The sequence below is a fragment of the Ylistrum balloti genome, unplaced genomic scaffold (genome assembly GCF_031769215.1).
Source record: "Ylistrum balloti isolate Yb309-2 unplaced genomic scaffold, AGI_CSIRO_Ybal_v1 Utg369618, whole genome shotgun sequence".
NCBI lineage: Eukaryota > Metazoa > Mollusca > Bivalvia > Pectinida > Pectinidae > Ylistrum > Ylistrum balloti.
This window is the reverse complement of record NW_026781890.1, coordinates 1,046,097-1,072,914: the sequence shown is the minus strand read 5'-3', so window position 1 is coordinate 1,072,914 and position 26,818 is coordinate 1,046,097. Positions and strand designations below refer to the sequence as shown.

Here is a 26,818-nt window from a genome sequence, read left to right as displayed (position 1 = left end):
GAACCACGGATAGAAGTGATTTATTATGCAGTCTTGGGGTCAATAGATGTTTTACAAGAATAGCCCTCAGTACACTCTAACAACATAGATAAAATTGGCAAACAAAGTCAATCTCCCCTACAGCAACAGAGCACAATTAATTTTAATAAAGTGGTTAAGTTCAATTTCCTATATAAATTGGAAAATTATTAATTGGTTGATATTTGCTACAAAGATCATAAACAGTTTTTACTAAAATTGGTCAGAGGAGTTTTCTCCAAAATGAAATGGGCAAAGAATTTCATTCTAGTTAATCTGTCTAATATATGAACTATTTCAAATTATTAAACTTTGGTACATATTTTCTTAATTAGAATTTTTACTTTGCCTTCAGATCTGCATGAACTCGCTAAACCATTTCATAGCAGCTTCTAACCCTCCTCTGTCTTAAGATAATTTGAAACTGCAGTGCTCTATTTCTGAAGATTGTGCCAACAACCCTGTAACTAAATAGCTTATTAGTTTGAATACAAAATGCACACTCAATCTCTCATAACTTAACTCACACAATGTACATAAAATGAAAAATTAAGTCATTGTAATTACAACACATATTCTTTTATTTTGGAGAACTGTTAACAACATAAAAAGTGGTTTAAAATCTCGGATAAAATCATGATTCATGTTCCTTAGCTGTCCGCTTAGATGAGAATTCCTGTGAATGATAGATTTGAAAAAATGCACATTTTTCTTGACAATATTATATTGGTCCTTCTCCCTATCTGTGTCTGACAATAATCCATCGATCCTCCTCCTTATCTGTGTCTGATGATAATCCATCGATCCTCCTCCTTATCTGTGTCTGATGATAATCCATCAGTCCTTCCTCCTGTCTCAAGTTCGTGTAGTTCACCGTTGTTTCGTTGATGTCTTTTTCACAGTGATGAAAGAATCCAAAAACATGGATCTATTGACTAACTATTTACACACTGATTTCACAGAAAAAAAGTACTTCTCTTTTTTACAAAAAATAACATGGATTGAAGAGGCTGAATACATCATAAGGACGTTTACACCAACTCAAGGTCATCTCTATGGTTACATAACCTACAATAGAAAAAAGGTCAAAATGTCAATAACATAATTAAATCATATTTACCTTAAAATAAGCTGATAATACTGACCAATTCTGCTTTCAGTTTCTGCTGGAAGAGGAAACATTTCTTGAACCATTCATTTTTGTGAATCAAGCAAAATTTTAATCTGTTTGAATTGAAATAGATCGATATGTTACGAGATATTGTAATCCCTCTCTCACAGCTTTTTTTAAAGCAAAATACGAAACCACTTTTACCATTAAACAAGTAGGGAATTTAACCATTTTGTTGATTATTTCTGTACTTACTGTTTGTGATCTTGACATTACCATGATACCATGTACTCCTAGTTTCTTTGTCTAAATATTGTATATCTCAACACATAACTGGTGTAACCTTTAATTTTACATCTGCCATAATCTAATACAACACCTTAACTTGTTACGGCATTTTGTCTTTTAACCATGCCAATCTTAAAGTTATTTTTTTTATATGGACAATTTTTTTTTCTTCCTTTTCTTCTTTTTTTTAAACTGAAATCTCAGTTTTTGTGAGAAATTTACACTAGATGGATGTTCTTTAGTTTTACCTCACTTACACAAAATTGAACTTTAAATTCTTTCTCCTCTCAAACAGAATAAACAGAACACTAATTTGAATTTGAATTGGAGCAAAAAGAACTGTTTTACTTTTTTACAGAACAATATAGCTCATAATCTCAACTACTCTTTCTCCCTCCCTAGAACAGAACATGCATTCTGCTACTTTCACACTCTCAACGCAACATAATGACATGTTTATCTCTAGAGCATATAGAACAAGTTTTGCTTCCGACACAAAATGGTTTCACTTCTCTCTCAAAAGGCAATTTGACAGCCTTTCCTCTTTCGTTAACATAGTCATCATTTCTCTAATTTCAGCAACTTCATCATTAAACACATTCATCCTCTCTTTGATTTCAACAACTTTTGTCTTCAAACCCTTTTCTTCCCTCTCAGAATTTGTGGCTTTAAAATTTGTTCTTTTTTCACAAATGACTATGATCTAAAATGTGTTTTTCTTTACAAAAGCTGTTTAAAACATTTCTATTTTTGAAGTTTTATCCTTTCTCTCTTAATACCTCAACCAAATATCTGTTTTCTCCAAAAGGATAAACATAACATCGAAAAAGCCTCACACCATTCTGACACACACCTACCAATAAAATCATTTGTGTATATTCTATTTTATCATTCTATACATCAATAACACACTAGCACTTCAAATAATGGAGAATTGATAGTTTTAATTTATTAAGCCTTATCAATTTTCCCCTTCAAATTATTGCCCTTTTTTACAAGCAAACAGGAAAAAAAAAACCCAAAAAAATAAAAAACTAAATTACATAGTACATTCATCACCTCGACAGGTATTTCTTCCTATATCAAAACCAAGGGTATAAATGTCATCCGCTTATTATCAATGAACATTTTATGTGGAAATCTAGTTTTCTACTTTATCAGAATTTTTTTGTTGCATTACGGATAAATATTTGCGGTCTTATCTTTTAATACACTTCACTGTTAAATGTGTTGAAACACCTTGAAATATAATTCAAATTCCATACAAACTTGAACTTTCCAACTTAAGTCTCTGGTATAGGAAAAAATTTGATCTTGCCCATAGGGAACAAGGTTATCATCATTGATTAGACTGTTGAAGAGTTCAAATTTGTAAGTGAATGACCACAGACAGATAGTCTGAACATGACACAATTGACACCAATGCATGAAAATGAATATGTAGTATAAGATATAGACTGTTAAATCTTATGTACTGATACATCTACCAACAACAACCCAATACATCCTCCTTCTGAAACATCAATTAAATTTCTTTATGTACTTCCTCTTGTCACCTTTTTCCGACAAATAAATGCATTATAACATCAGAATATTATTATTGAGACTAACACCACACACAAAGCATCATGACAAGGATATTTCTTGTGTGAAAATATATATGTTTATAATATATGAACGATACACCATGTAACACGAAAACAAAAGTTTCCAATAAAAATAAGTACATGCGTCAATATTGCACAGGATAAACTTGAATAAGAGCATTATGAGATGACATACCATATTTAACATAACCTAGCAGTATCACCATCAAGTGTAATAGGTTATCAGGGGTATAATGTAGTATACAACTATTTAAAGTAATAACAAAATAAAAAACTTTAAATGGGTTAACTGTTCAGCAGAGCCAGACATTCCCATAACCAAATATCTACAAACATTTGCAATTGTCCACATTAACAACATTCACACACCTGTAGTGTTTCTCTCATACAGCAGACCATTAACAAACAATCACACAGTGGTAGATTCAAACAAATTCATGCAACTATTAGTTCACATAAGTTCACTCATACCAGTGTAAGTCTATAAATCCATATGTTCGTAAAATGGTACATATATTCTATATATATATATATATATATATATCAATCTTCAAACAGGAATGTTACGCAATTCATCCTCCTAGAGAGTGAAAAGATCTCATTTCATTATACCCCACTTCTAAGGTCAGTCAAAAACCACAAATTGATATACAAAAATATCTGTGACAAAAATATATTATCATATGGCATACAGGAAAATAACTGAAAATCTATTTCAGATCATCTACTAGCAATACAACATAATAAGGAAATTAATAAAATAGTTCTGATAACACAGACTTTCTAATATTCCCTTTTGCAGACATGACATTATCGGGATACAAAAAAAAAAAATTTTTCAAAAAAAAAAAAAAAAAAAATTGAAAAGACTTAATGTATAAGGAATTACTTTTGGAAAACTGTAATTGAAAAATTCACATGAACTTCAACTTAACGAAGAATTGCACCAACAGATTAAATGTTTCAATCAAATGAGTTTTTGTATACATCAAAAACTTGGTATGTGACAATATTATGTAAGTTATTCTGAAATACTCTTTGTATTGTCTAGAACATATCAAATTAGGTACATAAAATTGTGTGGTATAAAATGTGTGGAATTTATCTAAACAATATGTATGCATGTATAACTTTTTTTTAAACTATAGAATTGTCTTGTCGCTTCAACCTAGAATTTGAACATCAAAATTATATTGTGCCGCTGAATAAGATACAGCCAAAATCTTATTATTAACAAGGTAAATTTTCAATCAATTTTCTATAACAAGAAAGATGGCAATAACGATGCCAGACTGAGAAATGGATCCATCTACAAACATCAACATGCCACTCTCTTTCATTTCACATCACACTTGTGGATTACAAATGTTTGTAGACATTCTAAACAATTTATATAACATGGACAAAGATGTCTACATTGGAATGATGCAAGAAAAAGTTTTGGTAATGATCACATGTAAAAATATCAACCTTGTAAAACATAACATTTTATATAATATGTCTAGCTGCCTCTCTTGTATTGCATTGAAATTCAAATAATTTGGCACATAATTTATTAAACACAACTTCTTGTCCATAAACTGAACAGATGTTTTGAGCCAATTTTCTAGTAGTATAGGAAACTGCCCGAGGTAGAATCATTTTCCGAATAAAATCTGCAAAAGAAATGTAAGCATTTTAGGAACATGTGCCTCTTTCACCGTTTAACATAGCCTTCACTTATATTGAATAATTAAACACCAAACAACCCAAGGAAAATATTTTTTATTTGGGAAAACACTCCTTGTTGAACTTTTTGTTAATTTTCAATATGAAACAGGGAGGTATGAGACAACAAACTTTACAAACACTTACCTGAGATGTGTAGGACCTCATACTTACCTGCTAATCCTCTGGAGTAGTAAACTGTTAAGACTGAGAAATAATAGCTCACCTCACATGATGTCCAAACCTTACTGTGTAGCCAACCCCATCAAATACTTTTGACATTATCTTCTACCCTAACAATGAAGGGCAGCCTGCCAAAATTTATTTTCCTATCTGTTGAGTTATTGAAAAAATTACTGTGTGCAGTCTGTTCTTCCAAAAGACAAATAAAATACAGCTAGCACAGGTTTGATTTGTACACCAATGTGTTTTCTTTCAAGAAATGCAGACTACGTGGTGAAATGGAGGAGCATGATGTGGATGAGGTGGTTACCTGGCAAGTCCTGTAATCAGTGTCGACGACTGCTGCTGTATTCTCTTTCGCGCTCACGCTCCCTGTCACGATCACGGTCTCGCTCTCCCCTGTGCGAGGACCTTGACTCCTCATAGTGACGTTCACGGTCTCTACTCCTCTCACGATATTCCCTTTCCCTACTTCTTGTTCGATGGCGACTTCTCTTTTCACGGTCACGAGTATCCCTTTCTCGCTCCCTTGAACGTGATCTTCTAGATGTACTCCTAAAAAAACGTTTTAAATTCAAATTTCAAGAGAATATTCTTTAATTCTTTAGGATTTTTTTAGGAAGTAACTATAAGGCTGAAAGACTTGATATAATCGAGAAAAATATGTTACTTGATGTAACTTGTAATTCATGTACACCTAATGTAGTGATATCATTTCCCTACCTATCAAGAGATTGAAATAAGGTTCAGTTGAGTATATATTCCTCCAGATTATCTTAAAAATGATAATCCAAGAGATACTTCGCATAATCATTTATGCTTATAAAAAAAATAAGCAAAATCGAAATAAGAAAGTAATCTTTAATGCCTTTCGGACAAGAACAATTTACAAATGACAGAAGAAACGAAGTTGTGTAATATAAAATAAATTGTTCATAACTGGAGATCAAACAATTCGCAAATGAATATTCAATTCCTGAAAATTTGAATAAGGAAATGGTAATCAAATATCTGATACAATTGAATTCCCCTCATTATGAACATGGAAAAATGTTTAGGCTGGGTTGTGGAAAGTTTCCAGTTGAATTCAGAGAGGCTACATTTGGTGATTATCATAAAAACATAGGTAGTCATCTCTGGAACAAACCTCCTGTAATTTGAAAGTTATGAGCATCAGAGTGACAGAGATGCAAGAGTAGCTTAGCTGATTACAAGAAAACTGACCAATGAAAAGTCACCACGTGAGCCATTTGCAGTGTTGTTTTATTTCTACATGTAGGTGCATTTTACAGTGTCAATCAGTTGTATATGACAGTTCACAAATCCAATGCTTTGTACATAAAAACTGGATTATTTCCCAGATTTGCAAACCAACTGTTCTTTACTCTTTGATGACATAACAAAAACAAGCAGGTATGCTGTTAAGTAGACTTTCGCTGTATGATCCACCCCTGTCGTCTTGTTTTACTACCCTCTTTTCAGAATTCAGATGTTTTGATTTGTTCCCTTATTCTGACTAAAGGTACCGGTATGTTTGATTGAAAATAAACATGTAATCAGATATATAAAACAACATTAATTACTCATATAAATTGGTATGTACCTGTGTATATGTACATAGATACAATTATTGACCTTACCATCTAAATATTAGCACATGATTTGAATACATTAAACTATTATTTGAATACCAAAATCTGCTATTTGTTTCAACTCTATTTATTTTTAGAAATACTTACTTGGATCCATATGACTTCTCCTCAATTCCGTGAAGCGTGTCCTGAAGGGAGCTGATAAGGATCTTGCAACGGTCATCACTGGCTATCTTTGATTGTTTGATCAGGGATATTGCTGTTACCAAGGTTTCGATAGCACTTGCAAATTCACCTAAACAACAATGACAAGAAAATCACTTAAACAATAGTAAACGAAATCAAACTTCTATATAACTTTGACAATGGCAGTAAATTAGTTGAAATATAATTAAAACCAATAGGCATCTTGATGAAGTGCACTAATATATCAAATATGGACATATCAAGAGCAGCAAAACAAGAAAAGGTGTAGGACTCTATTGCAAATCTATTTTTCTTTTTTACCTTCCTTTTAAAACTTTGATCAATAATGATGTATTGAAGAATATAACAAATGCATATGTGCAGATTTTATTTATTCAAGTAAAATGATTTTTAAGAAGTTCTGGAAAATATACCTGCACTGGCATCCTGTACAGCTCGGGATATGGCACTGCTTGAGACTGTTTTGTTCCTCTGGAATATCTCCTCAAACTCCTGCTCACTGAGTGCTGGTGACACAGGCTCAACCCTGCTGTTGGAATATATACTATAACAGACCAGGAATAAGTTTGTTACAGCACACCATTCATGACTGCTATGAAACCATTATACATGATTTTAAGTATTGATTTCTGATGCTGATGTTTATAAAATAATGTAAATGAGAAACGACAAGAGAATTAGAATCCAGTTTTTCAAGAATTCAACAAAAATAACCATGCATCTTACCTCTTATCCAAAGAATTCCTTTCGATGTTCATCACTCAGATATTCAGATGAAAATAATGATTTTTATTGAACACAATTGGGAAAGTTTCATGTGTTTCCATAGCAACAAGAGAAATCAAATTTATCATAAATTTCAAATTTATTGTAGTGAAAATGCCATCGTTTTTTCTTTTTTTTTTCTTTCTTTCGTTTTTTGTAAAAACTTTGTCATATCAAAGGAAGTAATCAAAAACTCTTTTCTCAACAAGCCAGTGTCAAATGACATGTACACGCACCTTTCTGGGGGAGGTCTGCTGTAGTGATCACCTGGGTAGGAGGACACTGGGGCTCCTGGAGGAGGTCGGTTATATGGATCTGGGGCTGAGTGCACTGGCTGTAACACAAACATGGGTAAAAATCTGTTTACTTTTGGTATGACAATAAACAACATGGATTTTAGATGCATACTAGTCTAAAGCAGTGACTGTAACCTGATTGTCAGTATAATTTTAATCACCATTTATTATATAGTACAATTACCTCAGATACACTGAAAATTAGTAAAAATACTTGATCTATAAATAAGCACCTTAAAGAAATGCAGATTGTGTATACATGTACTTACCACTGGTCCTGCTGGTGGAGGTCCATGCTGAGGGGGGAAGAACGCTGGGTTCACATGAGGGGCAGGGGTGGGTGGGTGTCCTGGAGGATGTCCTGGGGGCGGCAATGACATTGGCGGCTGGCCACTAGGTGGCATTCCTGTTTGAAATGCAGTAATAATCTAGAATCACATCTCCTTAAATAAAATTATTATCTTCTTTGTATAATACTAATCTACAAATCAGTGTATGTTTGGTTTTGCAGGTGTCCTGATTTTGGCCAAGACGAGAGTTGATCTCAGTTAAGGAGAAATCAGCTCCTCCTAGCCCTGTTATCTAGATTCATCAGGTTTAATATTACACTTAAAATTCAAAAGCCACAATATGCAAGAATAAAATTTATTACCAAAAGCTTGACAAAAAAAAATTAATAAAAGTCTATATATATCATGATATTCCCTAATACATAATTTGTTTTAAAAAAATACCAATTGTATCGGTTTCAATGATTGGCAGAAATATATATTTCTGATTAAACAAATCTGATTCAGCATAAAAATTTCATAAGAACAACACAAGATCTTGGTCTAACATTGACTTACTGAAGTCTTCATTAGTACTCTGTTTAAATGTTTTTTTATTTTTCATCTGTTTATTCCTGAATTGTATTTATACCTTAAAATTTCTTTTACACGTATTTGGTTAATTCTGCCAAGAGAGTAAGAAAACACAACAGTAATGTATTGGTGAAATTTTTCCAAATCTGTCAAAAACAATGACAGGATGATGGGAAATCTTAGCTTTTTATTTCTTATCATGAAATGGTCTCATCTTGGACAGATAACATCCAATATCAGACAGTCAAAGGCTCGTGTATTTCCAAAACAAACATATCATACCGGTACTGTCATCAAAATCATTCAGTGGTATATGACTTGGAGAAAATTATACTGATAATTTCTCTTGAAATATTATTACTGACTGATGAGGTCGGACAGCCAGCAAAGGTGACTCCATATATCATCCTTACCTGGCCCGATTCCTGGTCCCCCTGGATGGGGGTGTCTTGTTCCAGGAGGTGGAACAGGCTGTGGGGGAGGGGGTCCAAGGGCAGGGTTGTATGGAACTGAAATACCAATTGAACAGAATAAGGGAAAGTGTTAATATACATAGCCAGATTATCACAGTATGTGTTCACAAATACTGAAAAATTCTCGTTGATCATGCTGACCAGATTAACACAGATGATCATGTTACAAAAATAAGGACAAAACTAAATGTTGTTACCTGAAATACAAACATAAAATTCCAAAGTAAGGGGAAAAAATTGGTTAAGAATTTCATTTTCTCAGTAATATTTAGTTACAAAGCCTTTTACATATCACACATGTACATCATATCAAGCAAATCAGCCAGTGTCTACACAAATTGCACATCCACATTGAAGGCATCTATGTATAAAAGTGATTGTGTCAATAGTAAGTCAACTTCCTATGATCCCCTCCAGTATCACAATCATAGGTGGATATTTCAATAATATACCGTAGTTATATACATGCCAATCAACAATATTTGAAATGTCTGATAAAATGGTTTCTGACTTTTTCATGTGAATAAGTTTATAAACTGATTATGGAGAATGACATAAGGAGACTGTACTATAGTTAAATTAGATACCCAAGACACCAGTATCATTTATAGTGCATCACTCTTCATCATCACCTCACCATTCTTCACGTGAATGTGAAGAGTTTACGTACATTTTCACAAAACCAACACCTTTTATTTACTTTATCTATGTGTGATGCTGTGACGCCAAACTGTCGCTACATTTAAACTTATGTTACAACATTATTGATACAACATGAACAAATAAGATACAGAGCAGTTAACACCGTCCCATGAAAGCATGCTGATGGCTCCATCCAGACCTGTTGTTTTCTATCTGTCAATAACTCACTGAAGATCTAATCACTTTGTACAGACAGGCACATTCAGGTTTGTGGTCTGTTTAATCTAGACAGACTGGAATTACCCGAGCGTAACCAACTGCATGGTGTATAATACAGATAGGTCCCAGTATGAAGAGTTATTATCAGATAGTCATGAACCAGTGTGTGACCCCATGCTAGCTTTAGCCATCTGTTCACCTCCACCACCTCCGCATATTACATTCTATAAATCTACTAACTCTCATCAAATATTAAACATATTTATAAAATAAGAAATACATAATGAGAAAAAAATATCCAACTTGTTACTCAATACAACTTTTAAAACTACAACTTAACCAGTCAAGAAATACAATATCTTTGTTTTCGTCTTATTTTTGAGATTGGCCAGTTGACAAATTGGCTGAAATGAAAACTTTGGAGATTTTTGTAAAGGGAAAACATTGAAAATTTTCCATAATGATAAACATTTCGGATCAAGTAAGGCAAAAACTGAAAATTTTTCATCTCTAATTAAACCCATTGCTGCTTCAAATTTCTGTTTCTAGGTTAAAGTAACTGTTGACTATATTCTTTAAGAAATTACATAGCAACATCTTGTAGTGTTTTACATGTCATTAATGATGACACAACGTATTCAGCTCACCACAACAACTTAGTATTAAATAACTAAAAAGTGTGAGGAAACAATTGATCACCTTTGTAGGATATAAACAGACCTCTGGGGTGGATAAACAGAGGAATATTTACATCACAAGGATTCCATCAAACAATCTAATCATGCTTATATCAAGAACAGATGTTAACTGCTCAGTCATTAGCAATGAAACATATGCACATTTAATAAAAAAATTTGAATTTTAGCATTTGATCTGACTGTCAGTATCAAAAGTTTGTTTAAATTGTAATTAATATGTCAAAATACAATCATTTCGCGTTGATTTTGTACTTTTAATTAATATCATATTTCAAATTTGGCTATGTACTTTATATATATAAAAAGACATTTTAAAAAAATGACAAATTAAATTACAAACAAAAACATAACAATGTAAAACAACAGAACAAAGATCATTTCCTACTTATTAACTTGACAATGTTGGTGATCGATGTTACATCTCATTCCTTTACAATCATTCATAGTGTATTGTCATAAACCTTATACTCCTAAAACAGAAGGAATCATAGTTGATACATGACCTCTCCACAAAAACATAAATGCTTTCCTTTTACAGTATTGCAGCAGATTTTGGTAAAATATAGACCCATACAATGGAACTGTCAGACAATTCCACACCTAGACTAACAACTACTACATGTGCCAATTACTCACTGTCTGGCGAGTATAAGTTTGGAGATACAGACCAGTAAAATTTTGTCTTTAACAAAATAATTTTCCCCCTATTAAAGATCTTTCTACAATTGTCTGAGTTTGACCACCAACTGCTCTATCAACTTTCTTCTTTATTGGTAATAATTCATACCAACCCTTTTCCTAACCTTTCATAGGACATTCTGTCAATACCAAGCATTATTGGACTGTTTATTGACTACTTCAAGGTCAACAACTCTTGTAAGTGGTACCTAAAGAGTAACTATGACCAATTGGTACAAATAAAGCATGTGTAACTGTGGAGAGGTCAGGGGTCAGATTGGCAGACTTACTTCCAGGAGGTGGAGGTTGGCCAGGACGGTTCATAACAGCTATAAATTAGACAACATTATGGAAATCAACGGCCGAATAATTATCATCTTTACCTTCACAGTATGGAATCAACACTTATTAACAAACAAATATTAGTCACAGTTCCAAATATATGACATATCAGTTACAGTATCTACTAATATTGTACTGATGTCAAACAGCACAGACAAGACTAGGAAAACCAATGTACAAAATTATATAAAACTTAAGACTGATGTGTCACCAGACTTCTAATTTTTTCAACCTTTAAAACTTAACATGGAAATAATAGGTAAACTTGAGACTAATAATAATTGCATTACATACATCAAGTATGTCTGGTAAAAAATAATGCTGAGATTGTGACCAATAGATATTTATCATAATTGAAAAATGGAAGTGATACTTGGATAAGGATAATTTTAATACAGAATATGAATAATCGCATGTATGACTTGATTTACAAAAAATTACATGAAGATTTACATTGTGTAGACTTATTTGACAATAGATCAGGCCTCTCAGGATCTCATCTAATCCTGTAGATTAGACCTAGTTTAAAAACTAGGGGGAGGGGCCTGAATTTTTGAATGCTACATCAAACAAGTTGAAGCATATTTTCAGTATTTCCAACCCTAAAAAGTCCATGTGCATATTACATAGATGCACACAAAACACTGGCATTTATGGTATTCAGTACTAATAGGACAAAATACAAGTTGTGTATACCATCACCTCCATTTTCATATGGGTCATTCTGTTGAATTGTACATATCAACATGAAAACATAACAGTGTATTTGTATCTGCAACAACATCAGTAATTCATATATAACTACTCACTATAGCATACCACACTAAAACAATTTAAGCATTAACCAAAAGTCTAACGAAAGTCACATTAAATACTGTGTAGTATTCTGAATTTATATGAATCCAATGTTAATTTTTGTCCTTAGTTGACTTTGCTAATTCTACACTAAAATCAATATTTTGATTGATAAAAACAGCTTTTTTCGGTGAAAAAATGCTTTTTTGTAAGATAAGTAGCATAAGTTAATGTTTTTTATGTTTAGACTTGTTATAACATACACTTCCAATACATACAGAATATGAAAAATGCTCATACAACTTGTTACTTTTAAATTAAGCCAGTATATATTATCTTCTTATCAAGTAAATGTAATACTGTCATAACACAGGTAGACAAAATCACAGTATGATGAAATATACAACTTAATCTATTTTGATATGTAATCATACTTTTGCTTTTAAAATGATCCTCTAAGAAAAAAATCTACATAAACTCTACATCAAGAGTAGTACGAGGTAAGGACACATTTTACTGCAAGTAGTATAAATTGGAAATAAGGGCTATTCCAGTAGTATCATATCCTTCTCACTCAGAGATTCCATGTTTGTGTTAACGGGCACCAACCATAGAATTTACTGCACACCAACTTCCTTTCATGTGAAATTTTTTCCTCACAGATTTTGTGATAGTAAGAAAATAAAAAAAAATTAATCACAATGATTCAAAATGTAGATAATGAAAACTGGTTTTCATATTTAACATTTGTTATTTTATCATAATGACTATTTACCTTACATGCTACTTATCCTGAATCTACATATTCTTGAATTCGGTTAGTTGGTTCCAAGTTTGCTGTCTAAGGCATGTTTGAATTTTATGACTTTATCACCTTTATATAAAGTCAATCCAGCTTTTAAACAATTGACTTTCACATTGTTTTAATCTAAACAAAAACATGAGATACTACCTGAATTTGAAACTTATTAAGTCTGGTGCATTCCTTTGGGTATTGTATCATATGCTATTAAGGTGTCGAAAGTTATTCTGGTCTGTGTACAGGTCACCATCAGTACCATTCGAACATACCATTCAAACATCCTACAGTAAGCTTACCTGTCATGAAAAAATCAGTAACTAGATATGGGACCCCCTACTGGGTTTAAATAAAGACAATAAAATATGAATTTTACAGCGTTCACTCAGAATTCGTGAGAGTAAATCGCCTCAAACTTGTTATACTACTGAAATCTTAGAAGAAATCTAGTTTAAAGTAATTGATATTTTCCTTTGTGTAATAGGCAGGAAACCAAACAATGGTAAGATTTTTTAGTCCTGGGGTTAAATGGATGCTTTACTGGAATAGCCCCAATATAAAATCAGGCATCTCACCACATAAGGCCACAGTGGTGTAAGTACCACAAATCTGTGTTCCTTTCTAAATATGTTACATCTTACAATTTAAAACATATCACATAATCCCAAGATATTAAAATCAAAAGAGTCTGCATCACACAGAATGTCTATGTTTAAGAGCAAATTCTATGGTCTTGTGTCGACAACTGTGTAATCAGGACATATATAACAGAAACTATAAAAGGTGAAAAAGTCCATAAGCCCTGTCCTACATTATGTTATTTAATCAGAAGTAATGCTCTCAAAATATTCATACAAAAAACAACTGTTTGACTGGTATTGTTAAAAGAATCATGAATACTTATTAATATGCGATTGGCAATAACCAAACTCTTTACCTTAAACTATAGCAGGTATGAGATTGTTTGATAGCTCAGATTCATTTGATTTGTACAAATGTAGAATGCACAAAACAATAGCACTGATAGAGATCAATAACACATAGAAAGGACCATCCAGTTCTGAATTAATTATTATGGAAAGTGCTTATTCCATATTGAAGTAAAATAAAAAATATTTGTGCAGTGTTAAGTCTATCTAAAAATATTGATGGCCAGATCAAATTCATACCAAGATACATTTTGCAAACCTAATGAATATATAATTTGAAACACTATGTACCTGGGGGTCTGTCCCATTCTGGTCTTGGGGGTGGTCCTCTGGGGTCATGACCTGGAGGTGGGGGGCCTCTCATCCCTGGAGGTGGAGGGCCTCTCATTGGCTATAACAAAAAGAAATAACACTTTACAAGATCCCTATGGTTGCTATCAGGTAGGTGGTTGAAAGGGTTGATTGACTGAAGTGTAGGAAAAATGCCTCACACAGATCAGGACCTAGACTGGACAGTGGAATATAAGGCACTGCAGTTAGAAGGGGCAAGCCACACCAGTCTTAAACTAACCAGGTGAACATCATTAGATCTTTTCTTTTTAAATTTTTCATATAACAGGGCTGGTGCACATATATATTTTGAAAATTTAAATTTTATGAAATATATTTACAAAAGAAAATTCTAAAACTGTGTATTTTGAACTTTACTTTTAACATTTCAAACATGGAGTACAGATGTATTTGTCAATCGTGAAATCATTTTTTTGAGCCGCCTCAGCCATTTCAACCAGTTCACATGGAAATAGCCTATTTGCACAGAAAATTGCTATTCAATGTCATTTGGTACTAGGTACTTTATCTGTAACTACAAACTAAGGTCATAAAAGTATATACATACCATTCCTGGTGGAGGTCCGATATTCCTTGGGGGCATAGGACCACCAGGATGCATCGGGCCTGGGGGTATGTTCATATTAGGGGGTCCACCCATCTGTGGAGGTCCACCATGACGTGGAGGACCACCTACAAACCAAAAGTCACTCATTAGCACACCAAGTCAACAACACATTTTGTTTAAAAGGAAGATATACCATCTAAATTCTTAAAGAAATAAAATATATGGTTTACTCCTTGAAATGTGTTTCCCAAATTTGTGGAAAAGACCCTGATTTACTATTTTGGCATTGTTGGTAGCCCCATACATTGTTTAACATTTTTAATAGAAACTTAATCAAAATAATTGTCTATCAATTAAATAAACTGAAGTAAGTATAAAGGTTTAGACAGATATGCATACAGCAATGGTGACAGACTCCACACGATACAGCTTTAACACTTGTAAATAACTGTTAAACTGCTTTTATTACTTACATGTGTGTGTTATATAATCTCTTTGTGAAACTCACAATATCATCTATATTTATCTATATCAGAATAAATTGCATGGTGATTTGGCTTGTATAAGGGTATATTATCTTGTCATTACTTACACAACAATTGTAAATGTACAATGTTTGCTTACATTAAATGGTATATAAATGTGGTTAAAATGTGAAGAGACAAGCAAGACATCTAAATATAACTCCAGATGATATATCTATATTTGTAAATAGTAAATAAATACATCTATTTGATAATTTTCTCTTTAAACTATGTTGTTGTTGTTGTATGATTGATGACACTAAAATGTCACCACCTACTTTTTCTAGTATAATATGGCAGTTCAAATGAACTCACTACTATTCTAACAATGTGAAGAAAGTAATTTGTTTTTTAAATGTTCTATGAAAATCTGTGGCTATCAAATGTAAATATAAGAATTATTTTTCATCCTCTGTATGTGCATCAAAGTGTATTTACATTGGGGTAACTGCCCTTCAATTTATGAATAAAAAAACAAATCAAACAATTTGAATTGTTGAGCAAAGAGGAAATAAAAAATGTGATGTTATAGGGACAGAAGAGTTCTATTTTAAGACCCTTCCATCCATGAAGAGTATTTAAATCTACCATATTTGGGTATTAAGAAGTCTTCAAAATTTCAGTCAATTTCATCCTTTATGGCTACATCCATCAGACCCTGTTGGTCAACCAGTGTTAAAGCACCAGTCAATTTGACCACTTCTGGCCCCTGCAGCGTGGAGACCATATAATTTACTATTTTTGTTTATCTTTGATGATGGAAGGTTTCTGCTAGATTTCATGGAAATCAGTTCAGAGGTTTCCAGAAGAAGTAGAAAATGAAAAAAGTTTACAGGCGCTGGGCAACACTGCACAAAAGGGTATTGTAATAAGTCATCATGAGACAGTCTCAGGTGACCTAATAAAGGTGAGGAACTTTGGGATTGAAATGGGTGAAACAGCAATATTTTACTTTAGGAATGTAACATTCATCAAACCATACCCTCCAAGCTCTAGAAAGTTCAAACCCTTGCCTTCATGATAACATCAATGCATTACATTATTTTGAGTAAGTATCTGATTATAAGGACTTCTTAAAACTTCATTTTACCTAATTACCTCTTAATGAGCTTACAAAACTCCCAAATCTAGTGAAATCCAAGACTGTGCTCTCCTGTATGTGTTAGGAGCACACTGTAACCCCAATTTCAAAGCACAAAGGTAACACTGAATCTTGCCAACAAATAAAACAAGAGATCCCAGAGGGATCTTGGCGCCCACCATTTGAGGATCTGTTTTCAGTTCTTGAAGATTTGTTTATGTTTTTTTTTGTTTGTTACAGGTGTTGTAAATGTTCATAAACTGGTCTTCATTGAATGTACTCAATGATGGCACAAGATATTTTTATTAAGCACCTGTTAGCAAATATCATTTGAAAAAGATCCCAAAGTATTATCAGTATTCAGTTACAGGTGGATAATGGACAATATGCTTGTGCTGTATTACTGTCGACATCCAAGATGGCTGCCTGTGGGCCACCTTGATTTCAAATCAGTCCAAAAAAGGTACAATGCACAACTAGGGACCAAGGGAAACCAATATCTATGAAATATCAGAAGGATCCATCCAGTACTTCCTCAGATATAGCAGTAACAAGATTTTACTCTCAAAATCCAAGATGGTCACCTGTCTGCCATCTTGAATTCGAATCAGTCCAAAAAAGGTACAATACACAACTAGGGACCAAGGGGAAACTGCATATGAAATTTGAGAAAGATCCATCCAGTACTTTTCCAGAAATAGCGGTAACAAACTTTTATTTCAAAATTCCAAGATGGCCACCTGTCTATTAGATGGTGGTCTAAAAAAATACCTTCCTGAAATATTAATATGTAAATCTTTAATTACCTGAGAAAGGAGGTCCGCCATGGGGTGGCATTGGTCCTGGTGGAGGGGGCCCTATAGGAGGTCTCTGTCCTTGATTTGGTGGGTGTTGATGTCTTTGTTGCATCATGTTTGGAGGTTTGTTGGACTGCATCCTCTGTTGTGGGGGCCCACCTTGATGAGGGGAGTTGTGAGGGGGCCCACGAGGAGGTTTGTTTCCTGTAGAAGCGTTAAATCCTATATGAAATCACAGACACTGATTAAAAAGACTGTAATTGGCAACAAAGAATCAATTTACAAGTAAAAGAAAACTTTTGTTCAAACAATGAATCACTAACAGGCTTTAAAAAATAAATCATAGAGAATTTGAAATCTGCAACCCTTAGCTGAAATTGCATTTGGCACTGATAGTAATGGGCACAAGTAAAGGTCTTCACAGAATATGTTTATGTTGTGTAGAAACAGTCTTGCTTGTAAAGTCTATCATTAGATAAGGCTTTTATTTCCAGAAATTGAATTGGCAAAGTTGAACACACTTGAGAATCAATATCTAACTTCAATAACTTGATTCAAGTCCAAACTCTCTTCATGTAACTCCAACTGTATTGTCACAATGCTTTCTGATCAAATATAGTAATTTATTCTTTTCCTCATTGTGCATGATGAATCAAAATCATTTCATATTTTGAAAAGTGGTTTGATTTTACTTTTCAGTTTAATGAATATTACATATAAATGAAACTGTAGCAAAATTGGGTTTGACTTAAGCTCAGGCAAAATTTAATAATTATTTAAATCATTTATTCACTCCAACCAAGTATAGTAAATTATCTTCATGGTAAAATTTCTCTCTGAAAACAATTTAGCACATACCACTTTAAGCTAATCTTGATTGTAAACTTGTTAAACACTAAGCAGCTGATATTGGCTTTAAAAATATGATTTCCTACTCATTATTTAATAAAAGAGTAACTTTTCTTTAAATACTTCTCTTAAAAGTAAACTCAGCTCACCATCCCTGGAGAACTTGTTTGAAGATTCCCCATTCTGTGGAGAGGCATCACCCTTGCGTGCTTGGGCTTCAAACTGACTGAGGGCCTGTTTGTTGCAGTGAGTGACAGCTGGCACCTGGCCATGGATCTCTTTCCTCTGGAGTTTGTCAAAGATGTGTCTTGATGAACTGTCTGAACCCACAACTACCACCGCAAAGCTTAAAATATAAACGCATGAAAGATTAGGATATCTACACAGTACTTTTACAACAAACAAATCATTAATATGGAAACAATGAATTAAAACATCATTAAGAATACATCTAGTGAAAGCATCCACTCAAATGAAACAAGGACGATAAAAATAACTTTTCTTACCCTTTCGATTGGCCATTAGCTCTGTTTTCATAAAATTTGATTTCCACAAGGTCGGTGACGCCAATGGAAGCTACAGCATCAGTAAGGTCCTGGTCTGTTGTCCACTACAAAGGACAATAATAAGCAACAAATTACAAGCACACTCCTAGGAAAACATTCTTAACAAATCACAAATCTAAACCCCAAGGTACTTCAGTTTAAAATGTCGACTAAATCTGAGAAAGCTTTACTTATTATTACATTTCTTTACAAAGAAAATCAGTAAATAATCTGTCACAAATTTTGTTCTCTAAAGATATATATATAATGAAATTTGTTGACATTCAGTATATGTACTTACCCATGTTAGATTTCCAACATATAAACTGATTCTTCTCCCTGTGTATCCATGAGGGACAGATATACTCGACAGAGATTTGCTGTCTCCATCATTTTGCTATTAATAAATACAAGCAACATTATTGAAACATCCTATGTATAGAAAAACATCACAAAATACTGAGTTACACTGAATTTAAGTGGCATATGAAACAAGATTATAAGACAATCTCTATTGTTTGAGACAGTTAGGTCAGTCTAATGGGAGGGTCTTGATTATCAGAACAGTAATGTGAATAAATCAATAGACTCTTTGTGATTTATATTTAAGAAGTCAAATATAATACATTTAAATTGAAGTTGGAAGTTCTGGAAACTTTAAAAGGGTGACAATTATACTGTTCAACATATCTTACCGGTAAATCTATTCTTTCAGAACTGGAAGATGCAGTTATAACATCATTGTACAGGTCATCATCTGGAACAGCGTCGTTGTCCTGAAAAGGATTTAAATCAGTAATAATTTGTGTGTAATTGTAATATCATTAAAGATATTTCTTAGGGTGAACATTTTTGCTCTTGTATTCCAAGTCAAAATATGCAGCAATTCAATTTTCTGCTAAATTTTCTTTTTCATTCCTAAACTGAATGGATCAAGGTGCAGTGAACTAAAGCGGATTTCTACTAAATGATTCACAAACTGAATGGGTCAAGCTGCAGTGAACTAAAGCAGATTTCTACTAAATGATTCACAAACTGAATGGATCAAGCTGAAAAGAACTGAGTAGGATATGTTACATCTTGTCGAAACTTCATCCCCTGGATTTGTCATTTGTAAAGACCATGTACTTCATTATTCTTAATAGTACATAAACCTATCCAATAAGGCGCATGTAGATCTAAAAGTAAACTTTTCTCTAATTTCAGTCATAGCAGTAACATATTGTTTGATTTTATAAGCCCTTTACATTTTCAATCTATGGAATTGATCATTTGAAATGAGGGAACTTCATGAATTGTTTCATGCAAAACATTATGCTTTCTTTGCCAACATGGAGCAGACAAGATATCAGCATTCTCGCTTCTACAGTTGAGTGGCAAAATGCCATGTCCATGAAAAAGATGAATATGTAACTACAGTACATACATTGTTATTACAAATCCTGTTTACAGTTTTTCTATAATCTTTCTACCATATTGTTCATAGGATCATCATAATGCCAAAAGTAAGCTAACTCTATACCATCACACTGTTCATCTGTCTGATGAAGTTAACAGTGTAGTCATTGAAACATCTTAATAAATACATCTTTAAATCTTCTACTGGTTATTAGCACTTCTAGTCTGAAGAAATTATTCTGAAATAACCTTCTAATATGTCTTACTTATTCCAACCTTTCAATCAGACTATTTCTGGAAGCATATTTATATATGAGTAGATTATGTCCGTTACCATAATAAAATCGGAAGAAAGCAATATTTTTATATGTCCTTGGAATTTTAATGACTTTCAGGCAGCTGCTTTCAGACAATTTGGACACAAATGATAAATGATTTTCATCAATCCACAGACTTCTAATGGTGGTAAATCAATGAGTCTATTCTGGTATTTCAGTAGTCCTGGTTGTCAGACTATTATATATTGACTGAAATTACCATGTTTATAAGCTAGGTGGATCAAGCAATGGAATAAAGCTGGAATTTATTTTGTGATAAATTATTTTATCTAATATAATACCTTAATTTTGGATACACATAACGGTATTCAAGCTTTAAGCTATATATAGTGTGTGGGGAATAAGTGGTTGCAGTTGGCACAATAAAGTTAAAACAAAAACGGCTGGCCAGCAATGTCTGGTCTTATGTTGAAGGACTTGGAGAAGACACACAGCAAGTTGTCTTAAAGACTGGTCAAAAGTAAAACTAAAACAAAATATCAGGATGGAATCAGACGAGTTGGCCAAATGAGTTATCTCCCTTGATGAATTTTCTAACTATTCAAAATGCTCTTTTGACAAAAATTAATATATCAACAATCGGCATTATTTCTAAATAACCAGTAAGACATATATATAAAGATTAACATTTCTACGTGTATGAACAACCCTAATAAGCACTGATGGGGTTAATCAGCATAAAAACATGGCTTGGCTTCGATGTCACGCGAGCACGTTGCTACAAGTATGACCATGAACGAGACTACTGATAATGTGATTCGATCTAACCCTATCTCAAATCACTAACACTAAATAATGTTAACCCCTATCTTAACATTGCATCGTCACCAGAAACATATAACCCGTTTTCTTGAAATAACAAACCAAATCTCAAATTTAACAGAAAACAACAATGGCGGCTCATGACTGAACAATTGCATGCAATTAGACAATCGCGATATCGTGTCAACATAAAAATGTTAATCCCTAATAGCTCATTCCAAATGCATATAAATAAAATATCTTCGATACTTTTTTTCAGTGTAACCACTTACACCTGCATCGAACCCGTCCTCTAAATTGTCGTACAAATCTATGTCCACGCCATCCGCCATTTTTTCCCACACAATCTCGTGGTCTATAACTTCCGGTGGTGAAGACGGCCATTTCAATATCCGGAAATACTAATATATCGAATACTGTTTCTACTATGATTCTTTCTGAGCAAAGATCTGTTGCTACTTTTAATCCTGTAAAATGCTATCTGGTCTAATATTCAGATTTAATATAATTATCGTATCATTTATATATCTATGTCTACCTACGTCGCAGAAATACAAATGCATCACCGTGATGCAAGTGACGAAAACATGGAATATTTCTGTTGCCTTCTCGTGATAAGTTTTCGTATGAATTATTTTGCTTTTTTTGTCTTGAATCATAGCCATGATTATTTACTTTCAAATACGTGGAGATACTTCAATGCAGTTCCCCATTGCTATAGCATGTTTTACCCGTTGGAATTTGAAAACAGTCTTATAACTTATTTTAATTCCTTTCCAAAGTAGTTATAAAACAAAGAAACCTTTTAAACTGGAAACGCCTTACTTACATGGAATGAATAATAATTAAGTTTTACAATTAAAATATAAATGAATAAACACACACACGTGGTGAATCATGACGCCTTAGATTGTTTATATATATGTTTGGTGTAGTAGTTCAATAAAGTAGTGATTACAGCATTTTCTTCTTTGTCAAACGACTTTTAATCAGCCAGTAGACACCATACATGGATTTAGTGTTAGACTGAGGTACAGTGGATGAAGAACGAGGAGTCGATTTCAGGCCTAATTAGATATAGATATGATTTATACAATATTTAAAAACAATTGATACAAAAATATCTAAAATGTTAACTTCGTTTGATAAAATATTGAACCATCAAGAATACTACATCGATTTTTTTCTGTTCGGAGTAAGCATCATTTCCCCATAGAAGCGTTTTTCTGTAATACATGTAGTAATGTTGAATTGCGGTAAAGTTATTTGTCTATTTATGGTTTATTTTTCACAAAATAGTGATGATGGCGTGTACTTTCAACTAATCCACAGTTACTTAAGGAAGTGTCCTTCAAATTTCCTATGTATAACTGTTGTTTGATATTGCTACATCATGTATGTACAATTTTAAATCGTGTACTTCCAATGTTGAAATATTGAATGATTATTACTCTGTCTTTTTGTAAGAAACTTTTAGTGGCACCGAAAGATGGATTTTCACGAAAATCGACAGGTAACGCATTCAATAATCATATTGAGGAATTTTAAGATGAGTCTTTGTTAAATTGTGTTCTATAATTAACTGAGGGTTAATGATTGAACTTCTTGTATTATGCTACTTTGTATGCTACTTTACCTGGGATTATGATCGAATTATTATGTATAATACGTTTGTGTATCAGTCAGCATTTTAAGTAGAATTTGTCTCCCCTCTCCCACTCCCAACATTAACGTTGCATAGATAGGAGCAACCATATCGTCTAGTCAGGTTGGAAAAGAAATTGAGCATTGATTAGCTTTTTTTTCTTGACATCATACTTGATAATCAGACTTGATCATCAGTGTCATAACATTGTCATCCATTCATCATCATCATCATCATCATCATCATCATCATCATCATCATCATCATCATCATCATCATCATCATCATCATCATCATTATCTTACTACATATACTTTACTTGATCATCATTGCCATAACATTGTCATCCATTCATCATCATCATCATCATCATCATCATCATCATCATCATCATCATCATCATCATATATTCATCATCATCATAATCATCAACACCATCAGACTTGATCATCTCTGTCATCCATTCATATCACCATCATCATCATCATCATCATCATCATCATCATCATCATCATCATCATCATAATCATCATCATCATCATCATCATCATCAAATTTCATCAGACTTGCAGTTAAGTGTTTTTGCATGTATGACTCAATATAGCCACTTTAATTTCTATACAATGTACATACCAATTATAAGTTCAGCTATCTACAATGTATCACAAGACACACTTACACACACACACACCCTCACCCACCCACACACACACACTCACACACACACCCTCACACACAGTGTACACACACCAACGCTCAAATATATGCATGTATTTAAATATTCTATCTTAGTGGACAGACAGGGAAAGTAGAGAGAGAGAGAGAGAGAGAGAGAGAGAGAGAGAGAGAGAGAGAGAGAGAGAGAGAGAGAGAGAGAGAGAGAGAGAGAGAGAGAGAGAGAGAGAGAGAGAGAGATGATGAAGTGATAATTTAGAAATGTTATTAAGTATGTTGTTTATTCCATCTATTGAACACATTTTGTATTTGTGTTTGTGTGGAATGCAAAACATGTGTCAAGAAAAACAAAGATAACAAAGATGTGGTCAGAACATTAATGACTGATTATGCTAAAATGCCAAAAATCAAATATCTCCATATCAACAAGCTCTGCACCCCTACTCTTACACTAAAAAATTCCCAAATAATATACAGTACACAAGCCTGATCTTTAATTGAGGAAACAAAGTATCTATTCGCTAGGTTTTTTTTCTGTAAGTGTACGTTAAATGTCGTACGACAGATAACCGGTTTTATTTACACTGTAAGATGATGCCTGCTTTATGTGTTACACATTTTCAATGATTAATGTATAATGCAAAAAGCTCATCTTGGAATCAAACAATGATTACTAGTTAGTCATATATCATTCAATGAAACCAAAAAAAAATCCAATAAGTTCATTGTAATAGTTAACTTCGTTGCGATGATAAAACTTCGAAAAAAAGTGAAAAGGTAAGAGGTAAGTCCGCTTTTCTCGATATTCCAATCACCAGCAAATTAAAATCGAATTCATCTAGTCCGTGTTGATTACTTACATAATAAGTAGATCTTGATCAAAATCAAATCCAATTTGCATATTTAAATAACTCATTTAAATATGTTGTCAAATTTGGACACAGTGAGGTTTAAAAGATAAGATAAGATTTTGATGGACGCAGGCAAAATAAATGCCTCTATATCCATATCTACATTATAGTTTTAGAATTGATCAGTATTTCGATTTAAACATAACTCCCTCATTAGTCCAATTCACACAAATCTTATGATCCCTACAAAATTAATTAATTCATCCTATTCCCGATTGTTAAATATTAATTGCCTGTAGTTTGACTACTCTCCGTTTCCATGGAGGCCCACGGACCCGGTAAACAAAGCCTTCGGGTTCTTCGCTTTCTTTCTCGATGGCTTCTGCTCTTAGTTCCTTCTCTAGACAACAGTAAGATCATTTCTGATTCGGATTTAAAATCTCCCTTGTTTAGAAGCAAAGACACGCCCACCATCCTTCCTTTGGTGCATTTCTTATATTGGTGTCATGACGTAGTCTATGTAGTTTTAAAGTCATTTGCATACATGGTGCTGTTTCACTTAAAATTCAATGCAACGATTAAATCAACCTGTTAGGAGGTATCCATGTTTAAAACAACTAACTACGTAGTAATATTTTTGCGGAAAAACTTAAATATGGTGAGGTTTTGAAGCTATTATGCTCTGGTGTTGTGGATCTCTTTCACATACGTTCTATATACGTTACCTATCCCGTGATACCTAATGTTAGCATGTAAAAACAATGAAATGAAATCAGTTAAAGGGAGGTGAAGACCGAAATTTATTACCACAATTTACAAAGTGCAATTCCCGACATTAGTTCACTGTCTGATTTCATTGACATTCTGAAATGAGTGCATTTGAAATGAATATATTTGAAACACCGCGATTAAAATTTGTCCTGTTGTATATATACAGAATACAAGAGCGTGTTATATATATCTTCCAAAAGAAGCTAAGTGTGATTTTCCTGTCAAGCATGGGTTGTCACATGAACAAAGCTCCCTAAAAGAGTGCTCCGCTTGCTCCCATTCCTATTCGCTTCTATAAATACGGTGGTGCCGTGTAAGGTACGGTATACTGAGGTTTTGTACACTGTTAGGATTTCTTTTGAGCACACGTTAACCGTGTCTTTATTCAATGGTATTTATATATGAATTTCCGTTATTGTCTGTGCAAAAAGTTTGTCTATATAAGGATGTGTGATTACAAAAGATTATGTCTTTAATTCGTTAATTTAATTCTTTATCAATTGTTGTAAATTGCACCTTGTCGATGATCTATGGCCCCTTAGTGTAAATGTCAAGGTTATAAAATTCCGATTGATCTGTATAAACATATTTGATGTAACTTCGAGAAATAGGTGATCATAACAGGTACTTGTTTTCAGCTAGTACAAATAGACTTCTCGGACGGTGGAAGAAAGTCGGTATGTATCCTGTTTCGAACAAAATATACTAATGCAATTTATATCAACTTATATCTTATTTGGAGAGAGAGAGAGAGAGAGAGAGAGAGAGAGAGAGAGAGAGAGAGAGAGAGAGAGAGAGAGAGAGAGAGAGAGAGAGAGAGAGAGAGAGGGAGACACACAGCTTTGTATTTGATGAATACCTTTTTAAAGTGGACAAAAATTGTAGCAAATGATGTCAGGGTCTTTACAAGCTATTACACTGTAAAACGGTAGATTACTAATAGTAGTATAATTCCATATTGTAACTGAAAATGAACAATTTTCAGGAAAGACTTACTAAAGTTCCAGAATGGGCTTCCATTTACTCCAATCAACTTCAAACTGCTGTTTACGGAGATCCGTTTTACTGCTATAGATATTTTTTTGAGTCCAGTAATGGTCCTTTATGGCATTGACAACTGCATTAAGGTGTAGAGAATTACTAAGACATCTACTTTTATATATGTAATACTTGATAACAAGCAGTATTTCATTATCAACAGGAGTACAATTTTGCAATATTATTCCAAAGAGAAACGATTCTTTGTTATACGCAAACGGAATAAATAAAATATCAAGGAGATTCAAATTGCTGAAGTAATGTCTGGACCTCTTGGCACTCCCAGAGACAGTGCACAATGGTTTCATTTTCCCGATTACAAATGGTACATAAAGGACTATCAACTAAGTTTATTTTATGAAGAAAAATATGTGTTGCCAAAATACGATGTATTATTCAAACCTGGAGCCATTGCAGTTTAGAATTTTTGGTAA

The 26,818-nt window shown here is 33.2% G+C and overlaps 1 protein-coding gene across 5 annotated transcripts; it reads right to left on the bottom strand.

Moving 5' to 3' along the window:
* Nucleotides 1–575: 575 nt before the first annotated feature.
* On the bottom strand, nt 576–21,736 carry LOC132548884 (cleavage and polyadenylation specificity factor subunit 6-like). 5 transcript variants are annotated; one of them, XM_060212786.1, is made up of 15 exons: nt 21,677–21,736; nt 19,602–19,682; nt 19,208–19,303; nt 18,868–18,971; nt 18,511–18,707; nt 17,522–17,734; nt 15,111–15,235; nt 14,504–14,603; nt 9,051–9,146; nt 8,044–8,180; nt 7,715–7,812; nt 7,127–7,257; nt 6,654–6,801; nt 5,225–5,469; nt 576–1,086 (listed from the first exon to the last, which is right to left on the bottom strand). In XM_060212786.1, exons 1-14 carry the CDS (start codon nt 21,734–21,736, stop codon nt 5,241–5,243), a joined length of 1,815 nt encoding a protein of 604 aa, XP_060068769.1. In that variant the 3' UTR covers nt 576–1,086; nt 5,225–5,240. The 5 variants fall into 5 exon arrangements, with proteins under 5 accessions (XP_060068769.1, XP_060068784.1, XP_060068791.1 ...); XM_060212801.1 differs by having other exon boundaries at nt 7,127–7,242; XM_060212808.1 differs by having other exon boundaries at nt 7,127–7,239.
* Nucleotides 21,737–26,818: the final 5,082 nt, after the last annotated feature.

Bases quoted from the DNA above. Each gene is read 5' to 3' on its own strand.
- LOC132548884 (XM_060212786.1), bottom strand. From the start codon at position 21,736: ATGGCGGATGGCGTGGACATAGATTTGTACGACAATTTAGAGGACGGG. The intron at 14,604-15,110 runs GTATGTATATAC...TTTTTGTTATAG, and splicing joins TCGGACCTCCACCAGGAATG to CCAATGAGAGGCCCTCCACC. The intron at 7,813-8,043 runs GTAAGTACATGT...TTTGTGTTACAG, and splicing joins CTCCACCAGCAGGACCAGTG to CCAGTGCACTCAGCCCCAGA.